We start from the raw sequence: 16,463 nt of genomic DNA on the forward strand, positions 1-16,463 counted from the left end.
ATATTTAATTTATCATAATGAAAATATCCATATAATTAATTAATTAATTAATTAGTTATGAGGACCCATCACTTTTAAAATTGAATATATGAAGCAAGCAATAAAAAAGTGGTAAATTTTGTATATAATAACAATTATAGTAATTTGATTATGATACATGCAATAATTTTGTTACTTACTTTTAATACACATGTCATGCATCCATCATACATATACCCATTTTTATTACATTTAATATGATCAAATATCTTTCCTTTTTTTCTAAAATATCAATTTAATATTTACCAAATATTATATATATATATATAATTCTAATTAATTAATTCAATGCTTTTATTTCAACGGCTGATGAAATCATGCAATAAATTTTATACATTGTCTATAATTAAGGCTATGGTGACATACATATTTTTTAAAAAACTAATAATAATAAAATTCATATTATTAAGTTAAAAAATTTAATAAAATGAAAACAAACATCTCATTAAATTTATATTGTTTTCACGTCAAATATAATATATAAAAAAATATTAATGATCTAACCAAAATAAATGAATTCGTAAATAATAGCACGAGATAAATATATTTCGAGTTATAGTAAGTATCATGAAAAAGTATAACATTGTTATATTTTTTCTGTAAAAATATTAAATAATAATATTTAAAAGTTAACATCATATTTTCTATTAAAAATATTAATTACATACAAGATAATTATTTTAAATTAGAAACACCCTGTTCAATTTTATTTATTTATTTTTAATAACCTGAAATACATTGAAAATAATGATATTAATTACAAGTTTAGCATATCAATGCCACAAATAATATTGATATAATATACGTGGAATCATTGAACATCGATTCAATTGGTAACATATATTCAAAGTTCAATAAATTAATCATATGATTCGTCAATAAGTATATAATTTAATATTTTAATTTATTTTTTTTTCGTACGTAGTTCAATAACAAATTTGGTGCACATAAAACAAGAAATAAAATCACATATTTATCCCCATATTTTAATTATTCGATTAAATTTTAGAATTAATAGTTTTTTGAATATATATTTTTTTTATATACAAAATTTGTAAACGTGTATATTACAATTAAATATTAATTTTGAATATATATATTTGTTGAGCTTATTTTAATTTTACATTTTAAAAAAAAATCACATAATAAATGAAATACGAGGTATTTTTGTATTTATATTAAAATACAAGGAGCATTATGAAATTACCCAAATAATAATAAGTACATGCATGTGTGTGTATCATCATAATTGTGGCAAGCAGACCTGTTGGTTCATTATTATTTCCCAGCCCTTTAAATTATTAGAAATTTTTATTTGAAATGATTCATCATCATTATTTACTTTATTATTTTTTTTATTTAAAAAAAAAAAAAAAAAAAAAAAAAAAAGAAGAAGAAGATGTGATCTGCATGTGCAATTCCACATTATCAGTGAGACCATTATTATATTTATATTAACATTTATATATAAATTTGGTAACATTGAATTTAATGGTGATTAGTTATTATTAATTAATGGGACAATAATCTTAGTGGCAATTTATTAAAATAAAAATGTGACATTGTTCGAGTCGGACCACGTGAAATATTCACACAGCTGTTTCAATTATATATATTCATTGACTAATTAATTGTCACAAATTTAATTAAATTTGATTTCATATACTATTTAAGTACCAACTGTTCATAATTTATTTTGCATTAATTTAAGACAGACATAGTGACAGACAAACCCTGACTGTAATAATTTGAAAAATCTGGTGCAATCAAGAAAATATTTAATTTGTTAGGTAAAGTGAGATATTGTTTGGCTCACATGGTTTACAAAAAAATTTATACAAGTTTTTTTTCTTTTTTTTTTTTTTTTTTTTTCCTTTTTCTGGAGTGCAAACCCAAGTCCCACATTGGAAGTGGTGAAGATAATTACACGTCTTATAAGTCTCGAGTAAACTCCACTAGTACAAGACCTTTTGGATGATATTCAAAAACAAATCACTGCGGGCAGTGCCCAAGGCGGACAATCCCAACATTTCTGTAATATGGAGTGTTCATTATTTATTTCAAGTTTGTTGAAAAAATGTTTTTATAATTAGTTCCATGTATATGCAATAGAGATGTTGAATTAATTATGAAATTAAGGTTATATTCTTTTTGTGTTTATTTTAATTTTTTTGAAGATTTTATTATTAATTATTAAAAATTTTAATTTATTATTGAAATATATTTTCTGAATTAGTGAGAATTAGGAACTATATGTATTTGAAATAATAATAATAATAATAATAATAATAATAATAATAATAATAATAATAATAATAATAATAAGCAAACACATATTTACATATATATATATTATTCAATTTTTAATTTTTTTTTTTGCAAAAACACTAACTCTATTCTCTTAATACTATTTTTTAATTGTGATTTCCAAAAATAATAATAAATAATACAAAATATATTTTTCTATAAAAAAGTCAAAAATTCGAAGAAAAAAAATATAAAGTATTTACACTAAAAATTCTTTTTAATTAATATTATTTACTTTTTTGTAAAAATATCTAGTTAATTAAACTAAAAATTAAGCACATGGACAAACCCTAGATAGTAAAAAACTAAAAAGTAGAAATTTAGCTTTAATAAACAAGTCCAATTAATTAGAGCAAAATTCTATTTTTGTGTATTAACTTAGGAATTGAAATTTAAAATAAAAGAAAGTTGTGAAAGTTCACTATTGCCACCAAACTCACGTGTCCATAATTATGAACATCCACAATTGGTTCCTGCCTTCTTTTTTGCGTATTACTGCAAAGGGCACACTAAAAAGGTAATGCTATTATTATTATTATTATTATTATTATTATAGAAAATAGGCAATTTATTGCTTCTTTTTTTTTTGTCATAAAATATTATATATTCCCTCAGTTACCACCTTAATTGAATCATTTGATTAGGGATACGGTATTTAAAGTGTAGATGTTTAATTGGTTAATAATAATTAATTATGATATTATTATATTATTTTGTGTATAATTAATAATATTTATTGTTTTAAAATAAATTGAATATATATATGATTATTAAAATTAAAATATATGTTTACATATTTAAAAATTATATAGCAATTAAAAAATATATGCAATGTGGATATCATATTTTGTAGATAATAAAATTTTCTATATACAAGTAAATAAAAAAAAAATTGTTAATTTATAATTAAACATAAATCAATTTTATAAAAGACGTGTAGTTTTAAATATAAATAAAAATATTTATTTTTTTAGGAGAGATGTAGAAATAAATGCGACATTTATGATGTTGTATATTATGTAATTAATTAAATTGATTTATATTTGTTAAATATGTTTTAGTTTAATAAATTTTACCAAAGATATAAATGTGTCAATTGTTATAGGATAGATAAAAATAAAAATTGTGTTAATTGTGGTGGGACGGAGGGAATAGTTTGATGGAACTAAAATTTTAATATGAATAAATAAAATAATAAATTTTATAGTAAAAAAAATAGAAAATGATGGGTGCGTTTACTCATGAGATTTGAGTTTTGAATTTTCGTTTTGAATAGTAAAATTTTGAATTGAAATAGTTGTTTGATGTGATATAAATATATATTGATGTGATATTTTGAATATAAAATTTAATTTTAATTTAATATAAAAAATAAAAAATAAGTGTTTGATATGAGGGAAAAAAAATGTTGGAATAGTAAAATATAAAACCAAATCACACAAATGAACACACCCGATACTTTTTTACTTAAAAAAATAATAAAAAAAATATTGATTTTATGACAATTCAAATAAAAATTAATATATATATATATATAATAGAAAAAGTAATAAATCTTTTTGACATACACTAAATTTTTTTTGTGTGTTGGGTTCGATTGTTTAACTTCTTGTCTTCGATTTATACTATACACCTCTTTTTTTTTCCTTTTTAAAATTATCAATTGAGATTCATTTATAATATTTATTTATATTGTTTTAATAAATAAATATATTTATTACATTCAAAATTTTTATTTCTTTTGTAAAATTTATTTATATTCATTGTATAAAATATAGATATATATTTATTTATATTATATTATATAAAAAATTATTCTTCAAATAAAATGATAGTTATATTGAATATATATTTTATTAATAAGTTTTAAAAATATTTAAATACATATATTAAATTTATTTTAATCACATAGTTTCATCATTACAATTTAAGTATCATTTTCGTCTCATTCAAAAGTATATACTCATATTATAATAAAAATAATTACACATTAATATCATTTTTTTTTTTTTTTAATTTTTACATTAGTTGCAAATATATCATTACATATACAATTAGTTTATGCATAAAGTAATAATAATAATAATATATGACATAATATTAACATAAAAATAATTCATTTATATATTCATACTTAAATTAAAATGAGAATATAAATATATTTTAACTTTAAATTATACATCAAACTTAAATTAAAAAATATAATTAACATGTTTTTAAAATATAAAATTTTATTTATATTAGGTAATTTAATGTTTGTAAATATAATTTATGGAGATTTAAAATTAATTTATTATATATTTATTTTTACATTATAATTAAATTAAAATTAAAAATATAATCGATATACTATAATTTAAAAATGTAACATATTTTCAATTAAGCTAGTTAATTTTAAATAATAATTTATAAAATCGTCTCTTCTTTTATTTTTATTTTTATTTATTTTTAAAATCAATTCAAACATGACTTTAATGGTGATTTAAGAGTTGCGAAAATTTTGAATTATCTTAGTAATTAAATAAATAAAACAATCACTATTAATTAATAATGAAATTAAAGATAAACTTAGAATTTTAAAAAATATAAGAGAATTTAAAGCAATTTAAAACAATATAAAATTTCATACCATTTTCATAAATTTAAAACTTTATATTATTTTGTTTTTTTATTTAACATAAATTTTAGTCTATTTATAATTTACCAGACTACCAGGCGTATATGCATACGTGCTCGTATATATATATACATATGTGCGACAGAAAAACTGTAAACAAGGGTGTTCTGTAGGGCTCTGACATTTCCTCACCAAACATTCAGATAAAAAAAATAAAAATAAATAAATAAATAAATAAATAATAATAATAAGAAGAAATATACAAAAACTCTGACAATATTGATATTTTATTTTATTAATTAATCTCACTGACATAAGTGTTTTTGATGTGTATGTGACGCCACCATGTGCTATACCGCACTCTCCATTAAAAAAAATTAAATAAAAATTAAATAAATAAATACAAATTTTTATAAAAAAATACAAAATAAAAAATAAAAAATAATATACTATATATGAAGATTAAAAAAATAAATATTAAAATAATAGTTGAAAATATTTTTAAAAGTTTAATTAGTAATTAAAAAGAATAAAAAGAGAATTTAATAAAATTAATAATATTTATTGTAAATAAAGATTGAATTAAGAGTAATAATTAAATTTTGATTTTTTTATTTTTTTAAATATAGTAATAGGTAAATTTAACAGACAAATAAAAGGGAAAAATAAAAATAAATTTGACGGAAAGAGAAAATATATATTTACTCTAAATTATATACGTATATTACAAATGTTTTTATCAACTATATAAATATACATTCAACAAATTTTTCATTGTATATAAACAGATTTACATAATTACAATTTTATTTTTTTTTATTTTTTTATTTCTCTACATACAACCAAAAATTGTTTATTTTACATGTGGTTCAAATTCTAATAATTCCACCCGTATATTAAATTTTTGGTCGTGAAAACGTACAACCAAATTATATTGTCTCAATTTAGGGTCCAGCCAATTTAATACGTCTCGTGTACCAAAAAAAAAAATGATATTTTATATATTAAATTCTTTTTTTAAAAAAAATAATATATCACATTCGATACATTTTTATATACAAAAAAAAAAAAAAAAAAAAAAAATTGAAAAGAGAAAATCGACATATATATGGAAGATCTTCATTAAGAAATTGCTGTTGTCACCAATTTTACATGAGCTTCTTGTAAATTGTTATGTAAATATTAAACAATTATTAAAAGCTAATATTTTATTGCTTTTAATAAAATAATTATGGAAAAAAAATATATATATATATTCAAGAATGGGTTTGACCACCCAAAATGTTCCTACGATTAATGTCTCGATGCACTTTTAATTAATTAAAATTTCTTGTAATGATTATTTAATTATATGATTCAAAAGAAAATTTGGTGATGATGAGTTGAGTTTGTTTGGATAGACCATTTAGTAGTGCTACACATCATTTTGTCACTTATCTAATTTAAAATATTTCAATGAAATGATTTTTTAATTTAACTTTGTTTTATTTAAATACATTTTTATTCTTAATAAATCCACGTTGTAGTAGAATGATTTCCTCCCCTATGCAGAATGGCGAAAATGCCATGTAGAAGTGAAATTACCATTTTCACCCTCGTCACGGACCATTCTCACTATTATTATTATTATTATTAATATAAACATAACGCTAATTATTACATAAAATGATGTGTTTCATTGGGTTTTTTTTATTATTTAATTGTGATATTTGTGAGATTGAATGATATATATTTTTGTAAAAAGAAAAAGAGTTTAAATAGGTTGTTAGATGCAATAATTTTTTAAAATAATGCTCCCTCCGTCCCATAAGTAAATATTCATTTTTTTTTTTGCATGTAATTTTAAAAATATTAGTATTATATTGGGATATAATAGAAATAAAGTTGAAATGACTAAAATAACCTTATTAGTACGTGTGATATAAAAATAATGATATTTGTGCAATATATTGTAAGTTGTAAGGGTATTTATAATATTAAGTAGATAGTACAGTTACTAAAAAAAGAAATGAATACTTTATTATGAGACGGAATAAAATAAAAAAATTGATAATTTGTTATGGGACGGATAAAGTATACTCTTTGATTTTCTTAAAAAGATATTCAAACTCGTATGTACGTGTTTTAACATGCATTTGTATTTTTTTATCATTTTTTATTTTTATAATAAAACAATATAAAAAATTATATAATTTTTTTTATTGAAAAAGGAAATATATATATATACACACAAATTTAGGAGACAAAGATGAGTGATATTATGTGTTGAATTCTTAATTTCAACACTTTGCTTAATACTTAAAATCAAATTATATATATTTATATTAATTATATTATGCAATTGCATAAATTCGAGAGTATAAATTTTTAAGCATTCAACGCTAATAAAATAATATTATTAATAATTGTGTACAAAAGTAGAAAATGTGTCGTGATTTTTTATTATACATAAAAAAAAATAATAATAAAATAAACAGTTATAGTATGTACTTTGCCTTTAATATTTGAGTTTCAATTTAAATACTCCCTCCGTCCCGAAACAAGGTCGTCGTTTACTTTTTGCACGTAAATTTTTTAATATTAGTATTATAATGGATTGTGGTGAAAAAACGAAAATACCCCTATTAGTATTGTGTAATATAATGTAAGTTGAAAAGGGTATTTATTATGTTAGGTATGTAGTAAAATTACTAAATTATGAAATTATAATCTTATTTTAGGACGGTTTAAAATAAAAAATAGCAACCTTTCAATGAGACGGAGGGAGTAATAGTTTGATAAAAACTAAATAGTAAATTATTAAAATAGAACACAAACAAACACATCTTTTAATTTAATGTGAATTTGTGTGTATGTGTGTTTTTAAATAAGATTTTAAGTGTAATATTTTAAATACAAAATAAAAACTATCTTTGTTAAGACAATAATTTTTTATGTTAGACACTATTTAATTTTTTTTTTAAAAAAAAATTATATTAAATATATATATATTTATTTACAAAATCTCCAACCAAGTATACGTATTTTTATTATTTTCAAAATTTTTAAAAATTCAAAATTCTTACAAAGGTTTTTTTGTTTAAACATAACCTAAAATATGACACTTACTCTGCCCGCTATAATTATAATAGATTTTATTTGTTATATGTTAAACTTATGTATATTAATCCATTTATAAAAAAATAATACTATTCTTCTATAAATTTATTATATATATATTTTAATAAATAATAATCAATTTATTATTATTTTTTTTACTTATCGCCATCACACTTTTTATTAATTCTTTAATAATATTTTTTTTTTAATACTCTTATTTTATTTTTTATATACTTTATTTTATATTACAAAATTATTAGTTTTTAATCTCTACGTCCATTGTCCAAATAAATAGCACAAACATCACGGATGGAAGGAGTCTAATTTAAAAAAAAAAAAAAAAAAAAAAAAAAAAAAAAAAAAAAAATTTTATTTTTTATTAAAAAAATTAATAATAATAATAGCAAAAAACGTAAGTAAAGACAGCTATAGTGACACAAAACAGTTTCTTCAGAAACGCACAAAAACGTTAGCAACTTAGAAAGAAAACAAAGTTAAAAGCAGAAACCGCGTTGCTCGTTATTGTATCCTGTCCAATCAACCTCCTCCACGTGTCCATAAACGCGTTTTTAGTTTTTAAATTTTTATTCGACGCGGGTAATTTCTGTAAGCACCTGGACCCCAACGTCAGATGAATCTACACCATTTATTACGTGGGTCCCGCTGAATTGATGGTGCAGATTCATCTCCCGCTCCCTCCTAAACTGGTAAATAAATACGAATAAAATTATATTTTTTTGTAATTTTTATTTTTTATAATTTTTTATTATAGTTTTCAATATAAATATTTTGTTTTTTAATAAAATGTTTTGAAATTTTCAATTAAAACTCCAATTTTAGATACTATTAGTCTATAGAGTTTTGGCTGGTACTATTTAGTTTAAATTTAAAATACAAATATTTAATTTTTAGTCATCATATATTTTTAATATAATTATATTATTTTTTATAATATATTATTAAATTCAAATTCAAATTCAACTTATACTAAACGAACCCATATTTGGTTTGTGTTCGTATTTGTGGTTAAATATTAGGTTAATATAATATCTTTATAAAAAAATATTGTATAAGGTAGAAATAATAATAATAATAATAAAAACGTTATAGAGAACCTAGCCAATGAGTGTGCTTATTAATTATAAAATTATACCCTTAATTTTATTATTTTAAATTTATTTTAAAAAAATATCAAATTAAATATTTATTTTTTTTATTTATAATATTAAATTAAAATTTATTTTTACATGTAAAATATCACATCAATACATATTTGTATTACATCAAACAATTACTATATTCAAATAATTATATAATTTTCTATTGTAAGCAAACAGATTGATGAAGGGATTGAAATTCAATAAATTTAGAATATGGGACCAAATATTTCAGTATAAAAATCAATGAAATAAAATTACAAAAGTGGTCAACAATATATATTCCCTATGTGTTTTGTTGGTCAAGTTTTCTTATTTATTACACATAATTTTCAATTTTGTTTGCATGCATGGAAATTACTTCAAATGTATGCCACGTGGCACGTACTAACCAGTAAAGCAAAATAAAAATATTCTTACGATATTCCGATCAAAAATAAAATAAAAATTTTCTTACGATATAGCTAGGACCTAGGGTTCGTTTGGCATGTGTTTTAATTTCAATATTTTTTATTTAATTTTATTTTTAATAATATTGCAATGGTAATATTAAAAAATAAATAGCCTTCTCAAAATTTTATTTTTTCCTATTTATATTGTACTCCCTCCGTCCCATGTATTATGGGCTTATTACTGTAAATACGGGAATTTACAGTAATTAAGAAGTGTATTAGTAAAAATAATTATCGTATAATAAAAATAATTGTGGATTAAGATTAAGATAACTAAATAGTTTAATTAAGATTAAAAAAATATATAATTTAAAATTTAAAATGAGATGAAAGTATATAATTATATTTCTAAAAAATAAATGGACAAATTATATGGGACGGACGAAAATAGAAAATGGGAACAAATTATGTGGGATGGAGGGAGTATTTAAAATTAATTTTATATTTAAATACCACAGCAATATATATTAATAAGATTTGTTTCTTTTACCTCCAAACTCAAGTTTTTACAAATTGGACTTTGTGTTTTTCGAAAAAAAATACTATAATTTTTTTTCTTATAAAACATCTTATCATACTCCCTACGTTTCATATAAAGAGTAACATTTGTTTTTTACACGTATATTTTTTAATATTTGTATTATATTGAGTTGTAGTAAAAAAAGACAAAAATACCCTTATTAATATTTTGTAATATAAATGTGGTGATATTTGTGTGATATATTGTAAATTTGAAGGGTATTTATTATGTTAGTTAAGTAGTACAATTACTAAATTAGAAAATGGTACTCATATTTTGGAACGGACAAAAATAAAAAATAGAACTACTCCTTCCGTCTCAGTGCAAAGTTGTCGTTTACTTTTTGTTCGTAAATTTTTTAATATTAGTATTATAATGGATTATATTGAAAAAGACAAAAATACCCATATTAAGTATTGTGTAATATAAAAGTAATGACATGTGTGTAATATAGTGTAAGTTTAAAGGGTATTTATTATGTTAGATAGGTAGTACAATTACTAAATTAGAAAATAGTAATCTTGTTTTGGGACGGACGAAAATGAAAAATGGTAACCTTTTAAGGGACGGAAGGAGTATTAAATTCAAACCATATTTTTTCCAAACCCAATAATCAACTTTTAAAATTTAAATTTTTTACTATTAAAAACTCTAAGGTGTTTTTATTGCATTGTTGTTGTTTTATATTCTTAATATATACAACAATATAAATTTTTATTTTCCATAATATAGGCAACATGTGCTGTTACTAATTTTCTCATATCAACACTTACCCTTCCCTTAAATAGGGCATGTTTGTTTGGAGATTTGAAATTTAAACAATAAAAATTTTAATTTGAAATAGTTGTATAATGTGATATAAATATATGTTGATGCGATGTTTTAAATGTAAAATTAATTTTTAATTTAATATAAAAATAAATATTTGATTTAATATTTTTGGTGATAAGAAATCTGAAGAATAATAACTTTTCGAAAAAAAAATCCCATAAAAATACACACCCTAAATAGAGTTCAATTTACGCTTTTATCTTTATTATTATTATTTTTTATTACTATTATTTTTGATTTTCTTTTTCTTTTTCTTTATGGGATGATATTTACAGATATTACTTTTACTTTTACTTTTACTATTACTTTTTTTTTTTTTTTTTCAGTTTCCAATAAGTACTGGAAGTCAGTAAAAATAGAAGTTTATATCTATATATATAATATATATATATATAGTATATTCTTTTTCTCCAGAAAAAATCACGAAAGAAATCACTTACCTTATAAATAAGTCATTAAATGTTGAAAATACCATGTAATAAAGTACATATATGTTATTTTTAAAATTATTACTTTAATGTAACTTTACATTATATACCAAGAAAAAAATATTGATTTATATCCTGACTTACTTTTCCTAATACGTACTTCCTTTAGTGTTTAAAAATATAATTAATTTTTATTCGTCATCTAAAAATATTTGTAATTTTTTAGATAAATTAAAAAACATTATTTTAAATTTAAAAATAGACAAAAATACACATAATATATTAAAATTCATACTTAATAATTAGAGTAAATATAATAATTTCAATATTATAAATCATATATATCTCGTCCATTTCATTTTGTTATTTGAAATGTTAAAATTATTTTACTTTTACTTTTTCATTGATTTCAATTTGTTTACCTCATTACTATCTTTTTATCTATATAATTTTTAATTAATATTATTAAAAATATACTTTTACCGTAGTCTTATTGTGTTGAACACGAGATTTAAGGAATATTGATATTATATTGGTGGTTGGTAAAAAGTATGGATAAATGACTTTTTCGTCCTTATGAGTATATTAGTGTAAAAAGTAGTGACAATTGTGTAATAATAATGAAAAAATAGTGATAGTTTTATGGTGATATGATTATTTATGGAAATATGACTATTGTTTTGGGACAGACAAAAATGGTAAACAAAACTATTGTATTTGAACGGATGGAGTATATTATATAATATACTATATTCGTCCGTCCTTAAAAATATTGAATTACATTATATATATTTTTATATTTGTATAATTTTTTATATAAATTTCTTCTATTAATATTATAAGACACTAGTAAAAGTATTTTTTCAATTTTTTTAAAAATTATACTACATTTTAATATAATAATTAATATTAAAATATCAATACGTCAAAAAATTAAATAAACTTCTAGAATAGGACGAAGATAAATTATTATTTTCATATAAAAAAAAGTTAATTATTTAATATAAACAATTTATTACTGATTCGATTTTCATATTTAATATTATGAAAAATATTCTCTTTATACTAGTTCAAGAGGTTTTGTAAAATTTTATAATATATTAAAAAATAATAATATTTTATTAGTTTTATAAAAATGTATAAAATGCTTTTAATATTTTTGCTCTTTGTATTTTATATATAAATTAAGTATAGAAGTAATGATACATTTGTAATGTAAAAATGAGTATTGCAATATTAATGTATAATTAATATTACTATAATATAAAAGAGATTTTTTAGTACGATATATGAAAAAAAAAATAATTATTTTAGTTGAACAGAGAAAATTCATAATAATAAAAAAAACACAAACAAAAAAATATATACATTATTTTATACTCCGTTACAAGACAATAATTTTATTTTTATCTGTCATAAAATAATAATTTTATTTTCATTTTTGGTAACTATATTCCCATCTTTTTATATAATTATTCTTCTTTTTCACAATAATAATATAAAGTAATAATATTTTAGTATTTTAGAAATAATTTTATACCAACTATCAATATAACATTATTATTCCTAAATTTTTGTATCCATATTATTTTGGGAGGAAGTAAATTATAAAGGAGTGTTTATTCAATGTTTTAGTTGAAAATATTTTTTTTTAGCTTCAAGTATATTTGTTTATTAATAAATGATACTCCCTCAATCCCTAAACAATTTATTTATTTTGGTCTGTCTCATAACAAAAGTATTAATTTTTTTAGTAATTATATTATCTACCTAACATTACTAATACTCTTTCAATTTACAATATATTACACAAATGTCATTACCTTTATATCATATTAGATTAATTTTAGTATTTTTATTTTAATTTCTACTTTATCCAAATATAATACTAATATTTATAAAATTTCGAAAAAAAATATATAAATATGAGAGGAATGAAGTATATACTATATTATATATATATATTTTATAATATTATATCAGCAAAAACACAAATTATTTGGTGTATATTAGACACAAAAGTGAAAAATATTTAAAATTTAAATAAATAATATAGATACAGGAGTATTAATTTTTATTGTTTTTTAAAAGTAAAATAAACAGTGTATCACAAAACGACTACAGTCTACAGCGCGTAGACATCGTTACCAATACTATCCCTAGTACACACAACTCGACCTAACATTAATTACTTTACAGGTTACACCATCAACTTCTATAATATTAATATATAATAATATATATATATATATAAATCTCTACCAACGCCCAACTCACCAACGCGCATTACTCTCAACCCTCACTGCACAATGCTCAGCGCCGCCGCCGCTGCTCCTCCGTTCCTACTCGCCGCCGTCTGCTCGCTTCTGTTGCTAAATGTAAGTCTTCAATCTCAACTATTTCCGATTATTGCTGTTCTGGATGTGTATTTTGAGGTAATAATGGTGTTTGAGTTTGCGCGCCGGTGAGAATGCAGGCCGGAATTGCAGTCGCCGGCGATTCGAATCTGTTCACGCCGAAAGGCTATGTGTTGCGCTACTGGAGGAAGCAAATCTCCAACGATTTGCCGAAGCCGGAGTTTCTGATGAATAAGGCGTCGCCGTTGACCGCCGTGGAGTTCGCCGCGTTCTCCAAATATGCCGACCAGAGCTCGCTCTCGACGCACCTGCCGGAGTTCTGCCGGAAGGCGAATCTCCTGTGTTTCCCCGATGTGGCGCAGAGTCTCGAGAAGCACGACGGAAATGTCAATTTCGCGACCTATTCTAACGAAAACTTCACCAACTACGGCGGCGATCGCCTCGGCGGCGTCGACAGTTTCAAAGGCTACTCGGAGGGAGACAACGTCATCGTCGACACTTTCCGGCGGTACAGCCGCGACTCCGCCGGCCACGACGACAAGTTCAGCGCCTACGCGACGGAGTCCAATGTAATCGACCAGAGCTTCAACACCTACGGAACTCTGGCCACCGGCGGCGAGGGGAAATTCTCCAGCTACAACAAGGATGTCAATGTTCCTAATCTCCGATTCGCCTCCTATTCCGACTCCGGCAACGGCAGAACTCAGTCGTTCACTGAATACACAGCCAACGCCAACGCCGGCGACCAGAGATTCTCGAGCTACGGAAAAAACGGCAATGGCGCCACCAACGATTTCACCAGCTACGGCAACAACAGCAACGTGATTGGATCCACCTTCAACAACTACGGCGAGACGGCGAACGGCGCTAACGATACCTTCACCAGCTACGGCAACAACGGCAATGTGCCTCAGAACAACTTCAAAAACTACGCCGCCGACGGCAACGCGGCGACGGAGACATTCACAAGTTACAGAGATCAAACCAACGTCGGAGACGACGGATTCGAATCCTACGGAAAGAAATCAAACTCCGCGAAGATCAATTTCCAGAACTACGGCCAGTCATTCAACGAAGGCACCGACAAGTTCACCAGCTACGCCAAGGACTCCACCGGCTCCGCCGTCGGCTTCCAGACCTACGGCGTCAACAACACCTTCAAGGAGTATTCAAAGGACGGCGCCTCCTTCTCCAGGTACGCCAACACCACCTCTTCTTCTTCCTCTTCCTCCTCCGCCGTCGCCGGAAGTAAAACCGCCAACAAATGGGTGGAGCCAGGGAAATTCTTCAGAGAATCGGAGCTCAAAACAGGAACAATCATGGCGATGCCAGACATCCGCGACAAAATGCCTAAACGCTCATTCCTACCTCGAGTCATCGTCTCCAAGCTGCCATTCTCGACCTCGAAGCTCGCGGAAATGAAGCAGATCTTCCACGCCGGCGACGACGATTCTCGTATGACAACAATGCTAACCGACGCTCTCCGCGAGTGCGAGCGGCCGCCGAGCGCCGGCGAGACGAAGCGGTGCGTGGCGTCGATGGAGGACATGATCGATTTCTCGACGTCGGTGCTGGGGCGGAATGTGGCTGTGCGGAGCACCGCCACCACAAAAGGATCCAACGGTCAGATCTTGATCGGAAAAGTCAGTGGAATCAACGGCGGAAAAGTGACCAAGTCAGTGTCGTGTCACCAAAGTCTCTACCCCTATTTGCTTTACTACTGCCATTCAGTCCCACAGGTCCGGGTCTACGAGGCCGATATTCTGGACCCGAAGTCCCGGGCCCGAATCAACCACGGCGTTGCCATCTGTCACCTCGATACGACGTCGTGGAGCGCCGGGCACGGGGCTTTTATCGCATTGGGCTCGGGCCCAGGTAAGATTGAGGTATGCCATTGGATCTTTGAGAATGATATGACGTGGACGGTCGCAGATTAACTTGCTTTTATGTTGAACCAGTTGTGTTACAGAAAGGGGAAACCACTGGTTTCAACTTATTTTAATTTTAATTTCATAATATATATATATAATTAATTAATGATTTATCATTTAATATATATATAATCATCACCCATTTCGTTTTTCCACCTCATTTTGTTTGTGTAAAATTTTGAGATTTAATTTTCTTGGTATTTAATTGCTTGCTTGGTGATAAATAACGAGTGATGATCTTCTTCATGCCTTCGGTGTGAAATATAATAAATAAAATTTGCAGACAGCAGTTCGGGGTGGGGGGGTGGGTGGGTTAGGGGGATTTGCTACTGGGTCACATGTATTTCAAAGGGTTATATAACTCTGTGGTCCTTATACGTCACACATTTATTTAATTTTATACACACTATGGATAATGCCATTTTTCCAGCTGTTTTTTGGGGCCACTATATATACACATACATATATTTTATTCTCTAATTTTCGTCTCCCACCAATAGTGGGATCAAATAATTCCGTAACATCGTGTAATATGTAATACCCACTTCTGAGTGAGTTTAAGATTTGTTTGCATGTATTATTTCTGAGAAAGAGTAGAATTTGATCCAAGTATATATACATACTAATTACATATATATATATATATATAGTTTCTTTGGGAATATATTTTGTAATATTTGATAATACACTACTGCCCGCAAGCCACATAGACCTAACGTGTGAGG

The 16,463-nt window shown here is 24.6% G+C and overlaps 1 protein-coding gene across 1 annotated transcript; it reads left to right on the forward strand.

Annotated features, from left to right (window-relative positions):
- The first annotated feature begins 13,718 nt into the window (after window positions 1–13,718).
- LOC127245269 (polygalacturonase-1 non-catalytic subunit beta-like) lies at window positions 13,719–15,898 on the forward strand. The gene is made up of 2 exons (XM_051266038.1): window positions 13,719–13,828; window positions 13,927–15,898. Exons 1-2 carry the CDS (start codon window positions 13,760–13,762, stop codon window positions 15,742–15,744), a joined length of 1,887 nt encoding a protein of 628 aa, XP_051121995.1. The 5' UTR covers window positions 13,719–13,759; the 3' UTR covers window positions 15,745–15,898.
- The last annotated feature ends 565 nt before the right edge of the window (window positions 15,899–16,463 follow it).

The sequence above is a fragment of the Andrographis paniculata genome, unplaced genomic scaffold (genome assembly GCF_009805555.1).
Source record: "Andrographis paniculata isolate CXL003 unplaced genomic scaffold, ASM980555v1 Contig22END, whole genome shotgun sequence".
NCBI classification, from domain to species: domain Eukaryota; kingdom Viridiplantae; phylum Streptophyta; class Magnoliopsida; order Lamiales; family Acanthaceae; genus Andrographis; species Andrographis paniculata.